The following is a 21,018-nucleotide window of genomic DNA, read 5'->3' on the forward strand; positions in this document are numbered from 1 at the left end:
AACAAGAAATACAAATATAAGTTTGATGTTTTTCCTTGAATATACAAGGTAAATTTACAATTCTGAATAACTTATTCGTTTTATTAAATGACTTAAATGTTTCTGAATTAGCCTATTTGTGAGTACGGTTAAGACCATGTTTCTGTCCAGAAAGCCATTGCGCTAAAGGTACCTTGAAAGAAAAGGAATTTCCAGTTCTTACAGAATGGTTTGAAGAACTGAAGTTAATCTTTTTCTTGCAATAAATAAATAAATAAGAATGAAGTTATACGACAGAACGAGCGGAGAGTTATTGAATTCTAGGAGGCATTAACAAAAGTTGGGCCAAGAGATACCGAAATCCTGAAATGCAAAATATGCTTGGAGTGCGAAGAAATATTTTTCTCCATAAGAAATACAGACGCTATCTTTAATCGATTAAGCCATCGAAAATCTTTTTTACTATGTTTTATTAGAAGACTTGTCCATTTAGACAAATTTCTATACTGTTAACAAAATCTCGGATGTGATTGTCATAGATTCAATAACGAAAGTTGTAAAAGAAAATATCAAGCACATAAGCTAAGTGCTAAGGGGATAAAAATATTATTCGCTGTTCACTTTAGAGGTAGATATATAGTAATATTAGGAAGTTGTTTCCTTGTAGTGACATCTTCTACATCCATAATGTTCACGAACTCTTACATCAAAATCGTTTGAAACGAATAATGATGCATAACAAAACAGATGCAAATCTAAATTTTTTTAAAAAATTAAAAAAATTAAAAATAAAATAAAATCAAAAACATACAAATTAATTGAGAATATTATGAATGAGAAGTTCTCAGCTTATAAATCTTTGCAGCAATATAGAATAAAAAATGTAAATAAAATATGAATTTTGAGATCTTATAATTAGTTTTTATTTCTTTAGATTTGTCTTATCCTTAAACGTGCTTTTCTCTTTCTCTCAAACCTTTGTTCCCTTGCAGTGAGATTTTCTCAATATAAAATTTTCGCAAACTCTCAGATTAGAACTAATCTTTAAAACTGGATTGAAACGAATCGTGATCTAGCAAGAAAAAGGCAATGCCAAATATAAAATTACAGAAAAAAAATATTCACCTTCAATTTTTCCTTCAATATTAACCTTCAATTTAGTACAAGAAAAGAGAATATAATAAACCAGCATTATAAAATTTGCAGACTCCTGCTCCTTGACCTTTGCTTCAGTCAAGCATAAAAGTTTACAATTCCCATAATTAATTGTTATTCATGCTTAATTTTAATTGCATTCACTAAAAAAAAAACTTGTCTGATTGGTAGATACCAAAATAGAAATTGCGATTTTATGGGTATTTTTAAATTTTATTTCTCCAAGTTTTACAGATGATATATATATTTATTAAAAGTGCTGAATTTGGAAATTATGTTTTATGAATTATGTTTGATCTATAAGAAGTCCTATTAGCATACAACCAACGCATGATTTCTTTTTTTAAAGTGAAACTTAATTTCAAGTTGCAAAAGAGACTTATGTAAGACTTGGAAACTTCCTACATAAATAACGGGTCCTTACTATATAGGCCTAATGTCATGGTTCATTGTATTTCATACGTCCTAATGTTGATGCGACCGATAAATTTTAAAAGCGTAATACTGACAGTTACCATTCACATCATCTGATTATTGCTGAAATTTTTATTCTCTTTTCCCGCATTGCCTTCGAAACAATACTCAGTCAAGCTTCATTATATCAAAGGCGTTGTTACTATTTAAGGAGGGCACTTACAGGTGACTCCCTTGTCCAGGTCTTCGTAATATCCAAAATAGCACATCTGTTGGAGCAATGAGGGGTGGTATTTCTCGAAAGCTTCGATGCTTCGAAGTCGATTGTAGATCACCTCCAAGTCTTCCTCGGTCCGATCTGCGGGTCTACAGAAAAATATGGGGACATATTAATATCAAACGTGGCATTTAAATTAATCAGATGGTTAATGCCAGAGCACTGCTAAATGTTCATACAAAAGCATTATTCAGGAAATTATTTAGCATAGAAAGGCAATATTAAGGAAATTATTTAGCATAGAAAGGCATTATTAAGAAATTATTTACCATAAAATGGCATTATTAAGGAAATTATTTACCATAAAAAGGCTTTACTCCGGTTATGATAAAATATCTGGTTATTAAAAAAAAATAGTAAGGTTTAAGCAAAATTGGTTTTAGTTTCAAATGGTAAGTTCGCCAAACTTTATATGGAGAATATGTGCCTCCAATTTTATTTCTAATCAACAATTTGAAGGAATTTTATAATAAATGAATGAATTATCACTTAAAATTAAAAAATAATTGAATCGTATTGGTTACTAGAAGCGGAAACCTGCAACCAACGTGTTATAACATTTTTTTTCTGTTGCTAAAAACTTAGTTCATTTCTTTTTTTTATGTATCTAACTATGAATCGTTAGGAATGTATGCAAAGTTTTCCCGTCAACGAATATCTTTTAGAAATCTGGTTTTCGTAAAACTGTGGATTATCTCATCAGCATGGGAAGTAACATAGCATAATATTGGAGTAGCGAAACATTTTTGCTCTTACATATTATTTAATATTATTTCTCGTGAAAATTGTTAAAGGATAAAACACTATTTAAAACATTTATTGAACATTTGTTATAAATTAAATTTCTTCTCATTATTTATTTAACTGCAGTATCTTTTACAGGATCTTGCCATTTCGCTGTCTTAAAGATGTATGTCATTTGGTTTGATATTTGGAAAGCCGAAATTTAAATCAAATAGTTATTTATAGTAAAAATTCATTTATTAGTACTTTGCTTAATTTAACGTTAATATTCTTTAATTTCTACGAAATGTAATGTAATTTCTACGAAATAAGGAATGTTAAGAGTTTTGTAACAAATGGAATAAATGAAAATATTAAAATGTTGTGTATTTGGTTTTATATAGACAGCAAAGTATAAAGTATTTTGCAAAAATGGTTGAAAACTTTAAACGTATCTCATCTTTATCCAATAATTATTTAATATATCTGTAAAATAAACATGAGAAATGTAAGAAAAATAATTAAAAAATAATTTAGGTATCCTAAATTTTAATGTGATTAATAAAAATGATTTATTAATTCAAATCCATTACTAATTTTCCTTTCTGATTAGAAATACGACTCAATAGCTTTACTATTCTCTAATTTAATTATTAAAATTTAATTTTTAAAATGCAAATATATTAGAATCAGAAATAAGAATCAATGCATCGTATAAGAAAGACTAAGCGCAAGAATAATTTCTTTACCATTAAACAATTTTGTTCTATATAGCACAAGCAATTCAAAAAATGTTCAGCGCACTAATTTACTTAGCTTCTAGTTATGAAATTATAAACCTATCTGAAGGAAATGTTGACCGTATTAGTAGCTAGTTAAAACCAAAGATTCTGCAGCAATTTCTATTTTTACCTGATTAATTAAATGAATTCGATGAGCGTTGCATTAAATGAGCGAACTCGGAACATAATCCATAATGATGGGGGTGGCTCGGTTGTTGATGACGAGAATTAGGGCGATGCGTGAACGGATTAAGAAGCTGGCTACGCTTAATTCTAAAAGCTTATTTTATCTTCCAAACTTTCAACGCAGGAGTTTAGCTTTCTGGATTACATTTTTTTCCCCGCAGATAGCTTTAATATGGAAGTTTTTCAATACATTTGTCTACAGAAAAGCATGCATTAAAAATTATTATAATCCTCAAAATATTCAACATTTTTTTTAAAAAAATTAACTTATTTTTATGTTTTAATTTTCTTTAAGACAAATACCATATTTGAAACAATATATAATACTATGTGCTTTTATATCCTAACTCATTATATTTTTTTCCACCAACGAAATGTATTAAACGGATAGATGCAATGATCTATTTAAAGTTTTTATAAAATATCAGCTATTTTTAATTCTTTTAAATTAGAAAACATTATAAGGAATTAAAATGTAAAATTTAAATAATAGAAAAAATTATAGCAATATTTTATGTAAATAGTTTGTTTTACAAATCTCATTAACAATTATATATTGTTCTTATTTTTTTGAAGAATAAATTTTAATTTTATGACCAGATATAATTTAAAATATTTATAACTTGCCTATCTTTGGCATTTACCCTAGCTTAATCGCCTCAATTGACATTTCAGACTGTTAAAACATGAATATAAAATGCTGAAAATTTTATAAACTTTCACGTAGTTATTTGCTGTAAATGTAAATTTAGTTGAATTCCTGTCATATTAATTACTATGAGTTAAAATTAAATAGTGCGCATACTAGGAAATAAATCGATGCGTATATTATGAAAATGTAAATGAAAATCCTATTTCAGAGTGAATGCTCAAAAAAGCAAGCTTTCGATCACAATTTTAAAATTAGTAAAAACATGCGAGTAAATGTAATGAAGAATAAATTTGAATTTCATTTTAACATTACAACATGGCGTTGCTCTTGAACGTCATTTTGCCATTTTGTTCAAATAGTTTTATGATGGTTAAATAAAGCAATTGCTATATTTCCTACTTTCTTGAAAGGATCACTAGAAAAGTTTTATGATGCAAGCGATTAAAGCCAGTAAAAAATTTCCAGCTTATCAATTTATCATTACCACAGATTGTGTATTCATTGCATTTTTATTAAACGAAAAAACAGAACCATATTTTCACAAATTAATTGATGTCAATAGAAAGTAAATTTTTTGAATTTTAAGACAATGTTATGGTTTTGGAAATTATGGTCATCCATTTCCCATCTGGGAAAGATCGAGTTTATTTTCTAGCTGTATTATTTTTTGATTGCTATTACATCTCCTTTCCATTGACAAAATGGATTTTTTTTTTGATGACACGAAGAATTCTCTTCAGAGCATTTCTAATAATATTTTATAACTCCATTAATTATCGAATCCTTCTTGAATAATTGCAGTTGTAAAACGTTCAATGAAGCGGTCTGAAATGTTCGCACAGCGATTTGTTTACATTTGGGTATTGCCTTTCGACAAAAAATAATGAGAACAATTTTAGTGCCACGCACCTAAATATTTTATGTTTATCGATTCCACTATTTTATTTCTAGGAGGAAATATGATAATTTGTGTGAAAATAGTTTATTTTTTACTTTAATGATCATTTTCTAAAATCGTGGTTACTGTAATATTGATAATAAATACTTAATTCGAAAATCATGGCATAAAGCACGTTTACGCATTTCAAGCAAACATATCTCCCCTCCAGTACTTAAAATTCGTAGAAATAAATTCGTTTTAATTAACGATAAATGCATTTGAAACTATATTTTCAAAAACATACAGTAATGGATTTGAGCTTCGTGAGTTTATTTTAATGTAAATCTTTTTAAAAAGATGAACAAGAAAGATTCGTCTATCCTTGTATTAGATTTATATGAATATTATATATCTGTACCAGATTTATCAAGGGAAGAAGAGTTTCCATAATCCGGATTTGACCTCTTTCATTATATTATGAAAATATACAATTAAGTTTTTTTTCTAAGATCTATATCTTTAATATCATTACATTTTTTTACATACAATTTTAGTTATTGTATTTTAATCATTGTTTTTTAATTGTACTGACATTTATTGCAGAAAAAATAAATAACAAAATAAAGGATGTCATTGAAAATTACATTGAATGAGTATAATATAGATCAAAATCTCGTAATGGAAATTAAGTTTGCACATACAAAATCTTATGTGCTTATCTCAGCCGTCAAAAGTTTCTTACATACAGTTTCTCAGAAGTAGTTCTTTTATAAAATTTTTGCATTCACAATCTTTTATTTTGTAACTGCACTCAATGGCGGTTTATTAGGAAACTAGCAATGATAAGTTTTTCAATGAAAACCAGCAATAGATGATGAAAATGTTGTCACTATTACCGGAATTACTTCTTTGAAGACATTCAAACAGTATTTAAATCAGGCTTATAACAACATGCATTTTTATATTCTTTTTAGAGGGGAGAAAAGGGCTAGCGAGAGCTCTTTTTTCTTAACAATGATCCCATCTTATAAAAATCTTCGACTGTTTAATATTTCAAAAAGTTTTCTATGTATCTTTTTTTCGATGGTGGTGGGGGAAAGGGTAATGTCTCCATGCAAACCAAATCAAATATTCGATGAACTAGATTTGTTGCTTTTGAGGCACAATCGAGGCAATTTGTTGCCATGAAGCCCGCATAAACAGCCAATGAGAGAATGCAGAGAAAAAAACATCAAAAACCAAGATTAACTCTGGATAGGAGTGAGAGGAAAAAACATCGTGCCAATTCAGGGTTGTGGAAAATATAGCTGTGGCATCTGTAAGTTCAAAATGAGAAAGAATGATCTTTTATCTTTTGATTTATTAGCCAGTTGCATGCAGTGGACGAAATTTGCTTTCGAAAGCTAAATGTTTTGCAGCCCCAACATGTTTTTATTTTTTATTATTATTAATATTTTCTCATTTTTACTCTTTCTCCTTTCATTTACTCCTAAATGAATCGCCACTGACTGTACTTTTGGCTAAACAATGGTTCATTTAATAATGATCAATTATTAAAGTAATGGATAAATGATGTTACTTATTTGGAAATTGAAATTACAAGACTTGAAAATATATGAATTAATTGAACGTTTCTTCTCCAAAAAGTAAAAAATGTGCCCATTTAGATAGGTTTGTATCATAAAAAAAAATACCAGATCCGATTGACACAAATTAACTAACGAAAATTGTAGTAGAAAATAACAAGCACATTGACGAAAAGCTTTAAAATTAAGAAAATATATATACTATTTGTAATACATTTTAGATATAAATACAACATTAGAAGCTTTGATTTCTTGTATTGGATGTTTACTATTTATAATATTTACAAACATTCAAAGCAAGGCTAGCCACTAAAATTGGATTGAAACAAGTAGTAGTTTACTAATAAAAAAAAACTGCAACGCCGAATACAAATAATACCGAAAGGAAATAATAGCAATCACCTTCAATTTGGCCTGTATTATGAAAAGTGTAAAATAGTAACAATTGCAGACCTCAAATATTTATTCACGGTTATGTTTATTTGCACACCTATAAAGCAGACAATTAAACATAAAAAAATCGATCTCAGTTGCTAGATACTAGAATATTAATTGAAACATTGTATCTGATAATGGTGCAGACCAAAAGGATGGGGATGCTCTTTAGTTATAGACGGAGCTGAACGATTATATACATACATATATTCTGATTGCTATTGTTTATCTTAATAACAAGAATGCGCTATACCAAGTATCAAGCGACTCTTGGAAACGATCATGGATGCAACATCTTTCCATTAGTATTGTGACGTGGGATACTCTCTTGGTGAAATGCTAACGAACATGCTTTCCCCAGATGTTTTATCACTATGAATTTATTATTGTTACATAAATGGAAAATGTATGAAATTATTATTATACATTTCAGCACAGACAAAAGATAACATTTGTAGCTTAAATCCAACTACGGTCAAATAAGTGATAACATTGCTTGGAAGAGAATGAGTCCAAATGTTAATACACAATGCATGACACAAATTAAAATTCCATTGGTAGTTTGAATTGCAGCACAGGAAAAATAACAGTCGGGAGTTCAAACCTTTAAGTTAGAGAATTTCTTGCATTTAAGTTAGACATTACAGAATATATGTTGAAATGTGAGCAGTTTATTTCCTTTAACTTAGTTTTTCTCTAATAAATTCTTGAAGCGTGCACTGCAGTATATAAACATATATAAACTACCAGTACAGAGCCTTCCATTTTAACTCATGTTGTCGGTAACATTTTCTATGATTTACCGGGCCGCGACGGCTATCACATTCTACATGGCTTGAGAAAAATGGAGGGCTTAGTATTCAATACGCATTATAACAGTGCGTTTTGGTATAAAAACTTTGCCTTCTGGTATTTGTAACTGAGATTGTAATTAAAAAAATATTAAAAATTATGGAAATGAAAAAAATTGAAAATTAATTTGAGAATTAAATCGGTGTCATTCAATCGATATATTTTATTTTGAATTTTAAAATAGGTAGAAAACCTTTCTACCAAAAAAATATTACCGCAGTTACCATTAGAAAAAGTCAAAATGAATACATGTAATATTATTTTCAGTAAGAATCACTAAAATTGTAATTTTTGATAGATGCAGACTTGAGAATATGGTTCGTTTTCGTTTTCGACCAAACTTCATGCATGAAAGAGCATAAAAATGTCAAGGGAAGAACATTCACGATATTTTTTAATCTCAGAAGAACATTATTTTTGCATTTTGTTGTAAATCTTTCTTACTAAATTCTATCATGTTTCGTATCCATCTTTTCTGGAAAGCACACATCTTATAACAGTCGTTGTTGTAGACACATATTGAATTTTTCATAAAGGAAAAACAAAATTCTTTTTCGTTCCGCATTCCCGTCAAATATATATACTCTCAGAATATGGATGTGTCATTGTAAATATATGCAACATTTTGAGACAGATATTATTTCAAGAAACTTTCACGCCTATGTTTACAATGTACCAAATTGTTGCATTCATTTTGAAGCGTATTTTCGTTAAATTCTTTTATATATTTATGCTAAAAAAAATTGAAGTAAATGTTTATAATGACTCATGTTATAAATATTTATTAATTGTAGTAAAAGTATATTATATCTTTTCCGCTTTTTAGTTTGTTGGCTTTTGATTCAAGACTTTATTAGTAGTTTAAAGAAGTACAAATGAAATTATATCTAGACATGTAAAATAAGTTTAATAGTAAGATCAGTTTATATGATCATTCATTCCTGAGCGAAGTTCCCCTGCCCGTTTGGTCTGCATCATTATCGGATGTGAAATTCCAACTTCAGTTCTAACATATAGCAGCTAAAAGAGATCTCGTTATGTTTTAATTGATTGATATATTAGCATGCAAATAAAGCTAAGCACGAATAAAAATTATTTGTTTATTTATTTTGGAATCGTAAAGTTTACATTTTATTTACATTATTTTATGATGAATTGTAACAAAGGTCGATGATCTGTTATCTACAATTTTATTATTTTACATTTATGCTGATTCATAACATTTTTAGAGACATTTTTATTTTAAAATTTTTTATTCGGCATTGCATTTTTTTCTGTTAATGGATTACTATTTATTTCGATCTGAATTTGGCGGTTTAATGGTTAATGGTTCATTTAAACATTTGTAGCATTCTAGGTAGGGATCAAAATTTCTAATATTACTATATATTAACATCTAAACTATAGTACGAATAACATTTTTTGGTTGTATCCCGTATGCACTCTGCCAATGTGCATACGGGATACAACCTATCTAGACGAGAGCATCATTTAGTTTCTATATAATCACAGACTGATTAATACTTAAAAAATATTAATATCAGGTATTCTGCAATAAATGGTAATCAGCCGCACTGAAAACTATTAAAGGTTGCGTCAGTCCCTCGGTCTAACATTTCCTTCAGCTAACTCTTTAATAAATATTCTATTTATATTAATGAAGCTTTTCAATACATTTTTTATATGCAAAATATTATGTTGTAAATTTCTTCTTTCAAGTTCCATAAATATCATTTTCTATAAAGAAAGATGATCGCGGTTATATATATTTATTATTTATAAATCCTTTTACATGTTTTACATATCTTCAATAATCACATATATTACATACTTTACTTTGCATATTTTATTAATCCTTATATTTTTATTATATTTATGGTTTTATTTCACGTGTCTTTATCGATTGAAATTATTTTCCATTTCAAAAATGTCTCGCTCACTTATAACTTGTTTGAAATAGAGAAATGTATCAGATAAATAATGAATAGAAGTGAACAAGGTTCCAAAATTCATTTTTTCGAATGAGACCATTATTAATATTTATATAAATTAATTACTAAAGAATGTTTTAGACAATGATTTTTTTCTACATTTAATAATTATGTTATGTTAATAATATTTAGTATATTCTTATGTACATCATATAGCAATAATAGAAATGAGTTCATATTCAATTATAGTATCTATTAGATTTATTCAATTTATCAATTATAATTAAGTTGGAAATTCATTTTTATAACTTAATTAACCATTGAGAGTATTTCTTCTCTATTTATTTGCAAACCTCTACATCCTAGTAAGTTCTGAATTTTTTTGTCGTATAGAAAAATGAAGGAAAGATGCATTTTTTAGTTTGATTGATTGCATAGAAAATTTGCTAAAAATCTATATCTTTTTTTTTTCCAAATTTCGCATACAAAATTTATACTTCTATCTCATGTTTTTCTTTCTTTCTTTTCCTAGAGCTTTAATCTGCAATTCTTAGTCAAAAACCACCATGCGCAACTGGTGTTGTTTGCATTAGGGAGTGGGTGATAAGCTGGGACTTCATCCTTGTTACAAGACTTCAATTCATATTCAGGGAATCCTTTTATTAATAACGATTCCCCCGTTACTGGACTGCCTTTTAACTAAATTATTAATCTATAACTAAATTTTCTTTCAAATCTTCAGAGCATATTATACAGATTTAAAATTATTTAATCACAAAAGATTCAGAAAATGATGGGATACAAACTCATTTAAATTTATTCAATAGAAAGTAAACAATTTAATGAGATGAAAAATTAACATCCCCAATTCATGTTATAGTTTTTTTTAGTAAATTATATGAATACTTCTAACTTATCCATATTTTCAGTAATGTCACACGATTTCGGCATTTTATTGTTATAAATTTTTGTTCTAATGTTCTCGTTAAATTTTCTTAAAAAATCTTAGATAACAGCCCCTTCCCACCTAGTTCATTTCTTGTTCTGAAAAGTAATTATATTAATAAATTAAAGTTTTGCAGAACTTAAATCTAAATATCAAAGTAGTTTCCAAAATTTTAAGTTAAAAATAATAAAATTCATATACTTTTGAAAAGCTATTTCGTTAATGCAACTCTAAAATGAAAATCATGTGCCATTTTAAATACGAGTCTTATTAATCTGAATATAACAAGTTTGTTTACACGAAGAATTGAAAGATCCACACCCATTCAACCTATCCTAAGTGATGTAAGATTTCTGACAGGTGGATATTAAGCTAATTCATAATTATGATTTTTTTAAAATATTGATTTTTTTCAGATTTTTTTTACATTTTTAATATCTGGGACACAGAAACTCTTTTTTCGTTTCAAAATCAGAAAGCTAACCCAAATTGATTTTTTTATTAGAAGTTTGTAGGGGTGAAAGGTAATAGAATATTGGCTTATGCTTTTGTGGTTTGATATTTTAAAAGCCAATTCCATCAAAGAAGTTGGGAGATAAATCCAAAGTGAAGAAAAAAAACTGCCATTTGATATCGGTATGAAAGCTTGTAGATAGATACTGGCTAAATTGTCACTTTGGGAATATGCTGGTGATTCAATTATATAAGACCCATGCCACAATCCTATGCTTATGGATTCAAAACTTGACGTTATCAAAATAAAAATACAACAACCAGACATAACACGTTTCTGAGGAAATGAGAATTTCATCGTTTCCGGAATCAAAATTTATTATTCTTGAGAATGTTAAATTTTCTTTTATGCTATAATTCTTCAATATGTTTTAGATCTACAGCATTTTTGAGAAAATATTTATTTATTTCCACTTTTAATTATTTATTTTTATATTATTCCTTAATGTTTATGTTTGCCAGGATTCATTATTTTTTTAAAATTCAGGTTTTTCTAATATTCCGAGCTTGTGTCATATCTTCACACAACTTGTTTCATTAGTTTTAAGGAAAGATAAGAAAAAGAAAACATGCGCACTCTAAGTTATATTACAGAAAAAGAAATATTTAAATGAGGATTTATTGACATTTCTTTTTACCTTTTGTCCATGATGTGAGCCCATTCTGTTACCATAGTTTTAAGCCATGGAACAAATGATATTTCGTTTTCATCATTCTAGATGGCGACACCTGCTTCTCCTACAGCAATGATGTCATGTTGGCCAAAATATCTTTCCAAACTTGATAACGAGTTTCATCTCTATGAAATATTAAATTCCAGTAGAATGCCGAAGAAATAGTAAAGAGATTACATCTCAATAACCTGAAAGGAAATAAAAATATTGAGTATATATTGTTCAAAAATACATCACGAAATAAAAACTACGAGGAGAAAATTCACGGAATAGAAGTCATAAAATTGAGTATTGTAATGATAAATGGAAATGATAGGTTGAATGGAATTGATGGTATCACACATTTTTTACATTAGAAAAATAATTCATTTTATGTTTTTTAGAAGAAAAAGAAGATTTAGGAAACATTTTAGAAAAAAAAAAGTAGGCATGAAATACCGATAATTCTATTATCCGCATGAGGTTTTATACATCAGAAAAGATACATTTCTTACTTATTTCATTATCAAATTGCTTAAAATAATGGTCTTTCATAAATAATTTTTTATTATTAGCTGATATAGATGAGAGCACATATGATACATTTTTAATCGTTTCCCCAGGCTCCGACAACAGTTAATTCTAGTACAATTTATTTCTCTGATAAGAGCTGATGCAGATTTTGTACCGTTAAATCATCAGGTTGTCACATTCACATGGAGCGAAATTGCCTACTCTCTAATCACCAATAGAAACTTTCCGTATCTTGTTTTCCCCGTTCTTGATTGACACATTTGCTCTTAAAAATAATAAACGGGAATTAGCACTACTAAAATACCCTTAGAGGAATTTTGTGATTTCTTAGACCTACAACTTAACATTTGAAATATTTCCATGTACACACTTTTTAATTTTCTTTGTTACGATTAATGTTTAAAAACAAAAACTCTAAATTTATTATTCGAAAAGTTACCAAATAAAAAAGCAGGTTCATACCTCCCTCAAAAGTGTGTGTAAGGGGACTAAGATTTTAAGGAGACTGAGAGTTCATATGCCTGCGCTTGCTCTACGCCTCGGTTCCTACGGTATCACACATATCTCTTACCTGAAGCATTGGGTCCAAGAACCGGTGACTGATTTGCCTTTTCATTCTGAATTGACATTTGATTTTTTTTTTCAGATTCATGGAAGTCTATCCCAACGTAACTGAACTTAAATCAGTGTCACTTTGCAATTAGTAGGAGAAATATAATAAGTAATTAATATTTCAATTGAAAAATAGAAAAGTGGTAAATTTAGAGTTTCTGCTATTTACAAATAACTTTTTAAAAATAATTACATACATGCTTTATCATTCTGAGCTGTGTTTCTTAGATAAACAAAGCACAAATTACGAATATTATAGAATTTAATCCATTATTATGTAATATCTGCTGAATGGATTCCGAGTTAACGATATTCGACCTGAAATGAAGGACCCCGAATATCCGGAGATTCTTCCGCCAGTTCGAGTTCCAAGACTGTATTCTAGAGCATTCGATGTCCTGCAACGGAAGCGTTAAAAACAGAGACGTACAAAATGAGTCGAATTACGAGCAGGATCAGTCGTGGAAATTCTTCATTTGGATTGTTGATCTCCAGCGAGTTCTCTCCGAGAGCTTCCTGTTGTTGCGTTTGTTTAACAAGGATTTGCTTCTTGTATGTTGCTGCAAGTGCTGTTTTGTGCATGGTTCTTTTGTATTTTATTATTTGTGTTTCGTGTGGAATAAAGCGTCTTTATCTGTTACTGAACCTGATAAACTTTTCACTTTGCATCCACTGGATGGATTTTTTTTAAACAATACTCATATTGGCCAATTATGGTAATAATGGAAATTTGGGCAAGTTATGAAGAAAATTTTCATTATTAGACTTTAGTTAGTTTATTCGAACTGTTAAACATGAAGATTAATCAACTTCTCAATGTCGAATTTTCGATATTTATTGTAATTTTTTATTTTATATTTCATATAAAAATCAGTAAAAACCGAATGAATAATCTTAAAACCTGTCATATTTAAATTAATTATTCAGTTACTTACATTCACGTAAGAACAATCTGTTAATTATTTAGTAGAAAACCGAACACCAATTTTTCAAAAATTTTTACAAAGTCGGAAAGTGAAACTAGCTACAAACTAAAACCTTCATTTCCAGCACAAAGGCTCTCAAATATGCTAAACATTTTCTCTGTTTCGCAGTAACTAGTAACTTTCTAAAACTAACGTATTCTGAAATTTCCTTCATATATGCTTTCAAGTGTGATGAATGGAGTAGTAAGTCATCGACGTCATAGCGCGTTGCTAGGCAACGGAATTGCAAAATGAAAGATTGTGGTTAGCCTAGTTAATCTCGGAAGTAAGGCAGTTATTATTAGCACCGAGTTAAAACGGAAACAGAGGATGTCGGTTTGTTTTCTTCTCATTTCAGAAGGCTTTCAAACGAGGCTGTCTTACATATTCAGATGTTTTTTTAATCAAATAAAGATGGTTTTATTCTAATTTTGATTAAAAAAGTATTTTTAAATATTCCTTCAACAGTAGAGAATATTTTTTCCTACATAAAAATGCAATTAAAATTAGAATATAGATTTAAAAAAAAAATAGGCATTTATCTTTGATGTGTCTTGAGATATATCAATGAATCAGTGATGAATTAATACTCGTCACCGATTTTTATGGATTGATGGACTTCTTGAGCTCAAAGGTTGTTTAACCTATGGCAATTACTAATTCGGGAAGAAAAATGACATGAAAAAAAGTTTTAAATTGCCAGAAATGATATTTTGATAAAAAGAAAGAACGAAAAATTTTCATGCAGGCATAAAAGAACTAGAAAACATTTTTTTTTTATGCGAGAAATACGAAAATTAAATATTGTAGTTGCCATGATTCTTCCGAAAAAAACATTTCTGGAATCCCATTCAGTTACTTGAAAAACCGAAAATTCATATATGCAATAATCTAGTAGTTTGAAATCTGGTTTGTGTTTTTTTACGTTAAAATTTCATAACCTTGTCCAATTCTCTCGCCGCGGTGTCCTTGAGGTAATGTCTCGGCATCAGAACTGGAGGGTTTCTGGTTCGAGATCCGACGCCATCAAAGGTCATCAAAGGGTCTGTTGCAATTTAAATCTGTCGAGGCCAATCGTCTCCCTCTGGTGTGGCGTGGAAGTTTGAAGAGGGGATGCTAGCTCATGTGTCTTCCTCGTCATCTGACCATGACTCAAAATTACGTCCGCCCTAAAATAGCCCTAGTGTTGCTTTGAAACGGGAAGTTATTGTAACTAAATTTGTCATATTTTCTACGAAATTTAATAAAAGAGTATCCATCTGTTTGTCCACTATATATAAATGAACATATTAGTTTGGAAAACTTACAAAGCTAGGCAATATTTAGCATATATTTCATGCACATCACCCTCTGATGTCTCATTCATGTGTAGGAAATGTAATAAATCAAAAGCACAACAATCATGATGAATGAAATTCGATATGTGGTGTTGACATTTAAAAAATTATTTATACAATGGGCCACCTATATCAACGTGTCATTTAAATAATGAAATTAGAATAAGTTGCTGCTCCCTCGGTGGTCAAACCCTCATTTATTCAGATAATCGATGTTCTCAGATGAATAATTTCTGATGATCGACAGATAAGGTCAGAGAGTCATTAATCCACATAATTGAATTTCTGTTCGGATAGTATTAAACTTTAATTAGTTGATATAATTAACGTTTTAGGTAGGCATTGGCAGAAATTTATGACTCTCTAACTTGTCACTTATTGATTAACTTTGCATCAAGGATGACTGAATTTTGAATATGTTAAAAAGCGGTATTTCACAAGTGCTAAGCCTCTCTTTACTGAATGCTTTGTACCATAGCGACATTTGAAAGCACTGCTTATATTCACTATTTATACAGAGGTATTCAAAACTGTTGTCGCGGCTACGGATGACTATAATGTGACTATAATATCATGCAAATAACTAAAATTAGAAAAAAAATTAAATTGAATTTGAATATAAAAATATATAAAATTTTGTTTTCGTGTGTAATAATTGTCCTAATTTTTATTCCTTGATTTATAACTATGCGGCAGGACATTTCACGCTAGATACTGAGTAGCGTGTTTGAGTCATTTATCTGTTTTTTACAGTCTGTTTTTAAGCATATTCTGCATGTGGTTATCTGAATCTACTGAAATGACACGTTGGTCTTCATTTTAATGATAAATGTCATAAACACTGCTTGCAATAGACTGTATATTCTTTGTCAACAATTACAGAAAGAAAAAATCTGCATACAATACTAAAAAGAATATTTAAAGGTTTGTTTGAGGACTGAATAACTAGCCTACATTTTCCTTCTCGGTTTACAATAATAAGAACCATGCGATAGTGCACTTCACGCTATATAGTGCCTAGCATGTTTGTAACCATTTATAAGCGTTCTATAGTCCACAAACATTCTAAATGTGGTTATCTAAAGCTAGTGCTACAGTAAGATACGAGCACCTTACAAAGGTGGATTCTTGATAATTTCAGTGCTGTGGTTGGTTTTCGATTTACGAGCTTTAAACTTCGAACAGTCGCGTTCGTAGATGTTAAGATGGCTGTTGGTGTTTTACGCTCGAGTGGAAAGAAGTATCGAACATTCGAAACTATTCGTTTGTATGAATCCACGATTACACTGTACGAGTTTGTTTCCCAGCGATTATCTGAGGAAAAAATATTTTTTTATGTCTCTTTTAATTAACGTTTCGCAAATGCCAATACCGCAATGTGGCAACAAATACGACTTCTTTTTCCGCAATACACTAGCTACTTAAGTTGTCAAACGTTAGACCTAGTTTGATTAGATCAAACTTTCATCATATCTTGTAGTAGAAACATCTTCGCAGCTGATACATCATTTGACTCAAATGTTGAATCAAATATTCGAGCCGAGAATCGATGCATCGTGTAGTGCGCGCTTTAATCTATTGAAATAGTTTGTCTTCATTTCAATCTAATCGCAGACTTTATCTTAACGTTTCCTCAGAGTGCAACATAAAACTGAAGGTATTCGCAAAGTTGGTTAATGGTTCTGTGGTCGAGGAATTCAACAAGTAACGGACTTTGGACGGCGAAATCAAGGACGATGTGAAGGACTGGGTCTCGTCACGGCCACAGGAATTCTGGGAACAAGGAATCCTTCGGCTTGTTAATCAACGAGATAGTTGTGCTTAGGTCTATGGTATATACTTTGAATAAAGTCTTCATTTATACCCACAGTGTCGTTTCGTACCTATTCATTTGAACACCCCTTGTAATATTGCTTATATGGAATAATATATTCTGTAAAAAAATGTTAATTTATGTTCTAAATTCTTTAAATTATTTAGAAACATGAATTCTAGCATTTATTTTTATTTTTTCATTCATTAACTTAAAGAAAAATTCATTTTTTTTTCTTCCAAGAATCTGAATAACTGGCCCTGCAAGTGAAGCTGATTCATTCGTTTAAAAAATATTTTTTCATAGATTTGTCATATTTATGTTTATGAAATGAGAAAAATAGTTTATAAAAACTATTTCGGAAAAATTCTTCTTATATTGTAACTAACGTTACTAACAAAATTTAAAACGAAAGTTTACAAAAAAAAAAAGTAATTCATTTCTGCAGTGGAAAACTATATAAAAAAGAAAAAGAAATGAACTTTCTCTTGTATCCAGACTTTTTGAATAGAAGTCAATTAACTTGGCTGATATTTTTTTTTCTGAAAAGAAATGTGAAAAATTTTTTCATTAAAAAAATACCATTGTTCGTCGGAGAAAGAGAATAATCAAATCTTTATTCTTTAATTGGCTTTTAATGCAGAAGGCATTATTTTCTTTCAAAATGGTTGGATTGTATTTTTTTTTCTTTTATTTCTGCATTTTTTAAAAGGAAGAAATGATAAGGAATGCTCTTTTTCTCACTTTCTGATTCCTCGAGTTCATTTGATAATTTTTTCGACAACTTAAAAAAAAATCGGATTATTTTAAATATAATAAGTGTTAAATTATTCATTTTCCTTAAAGCTGTTATTTTTGGTGCTAACGTTTTTTTTTTTTTTTTTTTTTTTTTTGAATAGTGGTCATATTGGCTTAAAGCAGTTCGTTCTTTTGACTGATTCGATTATTAGCTTCGAATTATACGTTTTGTGCGTAATATTCCAATTGGAACTGAATATTTTAGTTTATTACATGACTTTTAGATATTATTGTAGGATAATATGGAAATTACACAATATTTTACAATATTGCTTAGTCCATTTGTGCAATTTGAATACATAAGAAAATATATTTTCAAGTGTAGTATTCAATACTATACTGATTATATATTCTATAAGTAATATTCGGTGGTTTATTTTTGATTCATTCAAAACAATATTTTGAATAATTTATGTTGGAATAAAAAGTCAACATGCAATATAAAAAGGAATGTTTTATTCTATCAGATTTTTTTATTCCGAAACACATACTTTTCGATACAATTACCTTGTCGAACATTAATCCTGATTTTTTTTCGTAAATACTTCATGCTAAATATTAAAAGATGTAATTGAAATTCTATATAAGTTTTTTATTGCTTTAAAATTTATACTGAAACTCGGTAGAAACTCTCGTGTATGTGCCATGGTGTATCCGTTGATTTCGGTGAAAACGGAGATGATAATGTAGTGAATCATTAAATAATGTTACATTACATTAATGTTACATCGTACCATCGTATGATGAGGAACTGTAAATTTCCTCATAATTTATAAAATATATATTACAATTTTAAAAAGATCCGAGCTCTAAAAATAACAATCCAGAAAAAAAAAGATTTGAGCTCTAGCATATTTAAATAAGTCGTTTTTTTTTTTTTTAAATTTGCATATGTATTTTTACGACGTTAAATAATTAATATGTTATATCTTAAAAATGACAATACTTTATTCATTTCAATAAAGAGTAATGAAATAAATGGCATAGCGATTGTTTATGTTAGTGGTATAAATCCAATTTGCGTAGACATGAGTGTCAAGGTCACGTGCTTACATTTGTTCCATTTTTTAAGTATCGAAGATTACTTATTTTATTTTCCTCCCAAAAATAGTTAATTTCATATTAATATCAGATAGTGATACAAGTAAGGAAATGGAATAAATTAATATCGACCTTGAGTTTAACAATATATAAATATAATTATCATTTAAAACAAAAATATTACTACTATTTTATTTCATTGTTATTATTTGTAAACAAAACTGGATTAATACAAAGTACATTTTAAGAGATATTTAATTTTTCATAAATGATTTTCACGATTAAATAATTATGGTTTAAATCTATTTAAAGCCCATGAATATAAAAAGCATCCAAATTAGTGGAACAAGTATTTATTTCTTTAACTATTACAACTAGATGTATATTTTTAATTTATTTCGTAAAATAAGGCACATAAATATCTGAAAATAGTTCGGTTTCTGCAGAAAGGATGAAAAGTTCCATGATCCTATCTGTAAAACTTACTCAGATATTAAAGGGCAAATTTATTAACGTAGATCATTTATCCATACTTCTGACCGGGGATTGAGAGAGCCTTTCATCGTCATTTTCAATGTTAATATACACATCATGAATGGTTAGTAAAAAATAAAATCATAAAATAGCAATACGTGTTTAAATTTTTATTCAATTTTAAAAATTGGTCAGATAATGCATTCATTGAAGGGTTTGAAAACTTCTTCAAAATCCACATTTTCGACAACTATACAAAGGTGCATTATTTTAGCATTACTTAGAGCATATGCAATCATCATTTATGATTTAAAAACGCATTTTTTTTATTCGTCATAAAAATCAAGAGTGTGCACTGTCAAAGTTAATTCGTTCCTTAGTTTAACCTAAAGCCCATGTCACCATTAGCATAGTGTTGTACAAAATGGAGCCAACATAAAAGTTTTTACAAATACACATTTATGGAAAATTATAACTGACATTGAACGTTTTGTACAAAGAATGGAATTTTACCGTTTCTGAAGTGATAGTTAGTGGATTTAGGTTTTTATCTCAATTAAAGCTGTATCCAAATTGCAATGACCAGAAAAGGAAGATCTAATTTTGCTTAAGTAGGGCCCAATATCAAAATTCTGGAGGTCAGTCTGATAGTTGCACAAGTAACTGTCCATGGATTTCACGAATACTGTTTAGTTGTCATTTATTACGATGAGATAATCAATGTACCATCGGATTTCAAAAGCTGAGATATGGGCTGATTATTCGTACTCTAGAATGAGGATAATTTGAAAAATATGCCAAAATATTGATTTTTGCTTTACACGTATAATGCCTTTTCTCCTCAGTTCCTTTCTAAAAAAGTAAGAACCCTGAAGTTTGTAATGCTAAACCAATCCGTAAACACACATTCTAGAAATATGCCACAAATTAGGAAAATGAAATTTATATTCTTCAACAACTAAATCGGCATTACGATTACGTACAGCATAAATAGTCAACACATTCAAGCATTTTTGTTACTGAATATCCCATTCTGTTAGAAAATGAACAAGTGCGGAACAAAAAAGAATATTTTCTTACTCGATATTCTGGTACTTATCTGGAATATATTACACATTCAGTGTCACTAATGACTTTTTTTTTTTTTTTTGTAAAGTCGAAATTGAAAGTTTTGATCAATCAAAGTGAACAACATTAGGCGTGATTAGTAAATTTGTTTAAAATTTAGATAATTGAATGATATACTAGGAGACCAATTATTTCAGAAGATAGATTTTCTCTATTTTAATAAATATGCATTTCTGAAATAAATGCTTCACTTTGAAATTGCGATTAATCCCTCTAAATATCAAAAATTAGCATATCTCTATACCTCTACAAATTATGTATATAGAAGCGTAATACTTTGTGAATAGATGAATATAGGAAATAAATTGTAATCATTTTTTTTGTTATAAGCTCACATAATTTTTTTATCCCT

General features: G+C 28.9%; 1 protein-coding gene across 1 annotated transcript in view; it reads right to left on the reverse strand.

The window, feature by feature from the left end:
• Positions 1-21,018, reverse strand: part of LOC129965482 (rap guanine nucleotide exchange factor 4-like) — a 612,559-nt gene that overhangs the window by 202,690 nt on the left and 388,851 nt on the right. The window contains exons 3-4 of the mRNA XM_056079391.1: positions 11,950-12,173; positions 1,772-1,914 (exon numbers count right to left, since the gene is read on the reverse strand). Coding sequence (XP_055935366.1) covers positions 1,772-1,914; positions 11,950-11,984 — 178 coding nt within the window. The 5' untranslated portion in view covers positions 11,985-12,173. The remainder of the gene's footprint in view (positions 1-1,771; positions 1,915-11,949; positions 12,174-21,018) is intronic.

Source organism: Argiope bruennichi, chromosome 4 (genome assembly GCF_947563725.1).
Source record: "Argiope bruennichi chromosome 4, qqArgBrue1.1, whole genome shotgun sequence".
Taxonomy (NCBI): Eukaryota; Metazoa; Arthropoda; class Arachnida; order Araneae; family Araneidae; genus Argiope; species Argiope bruennichi.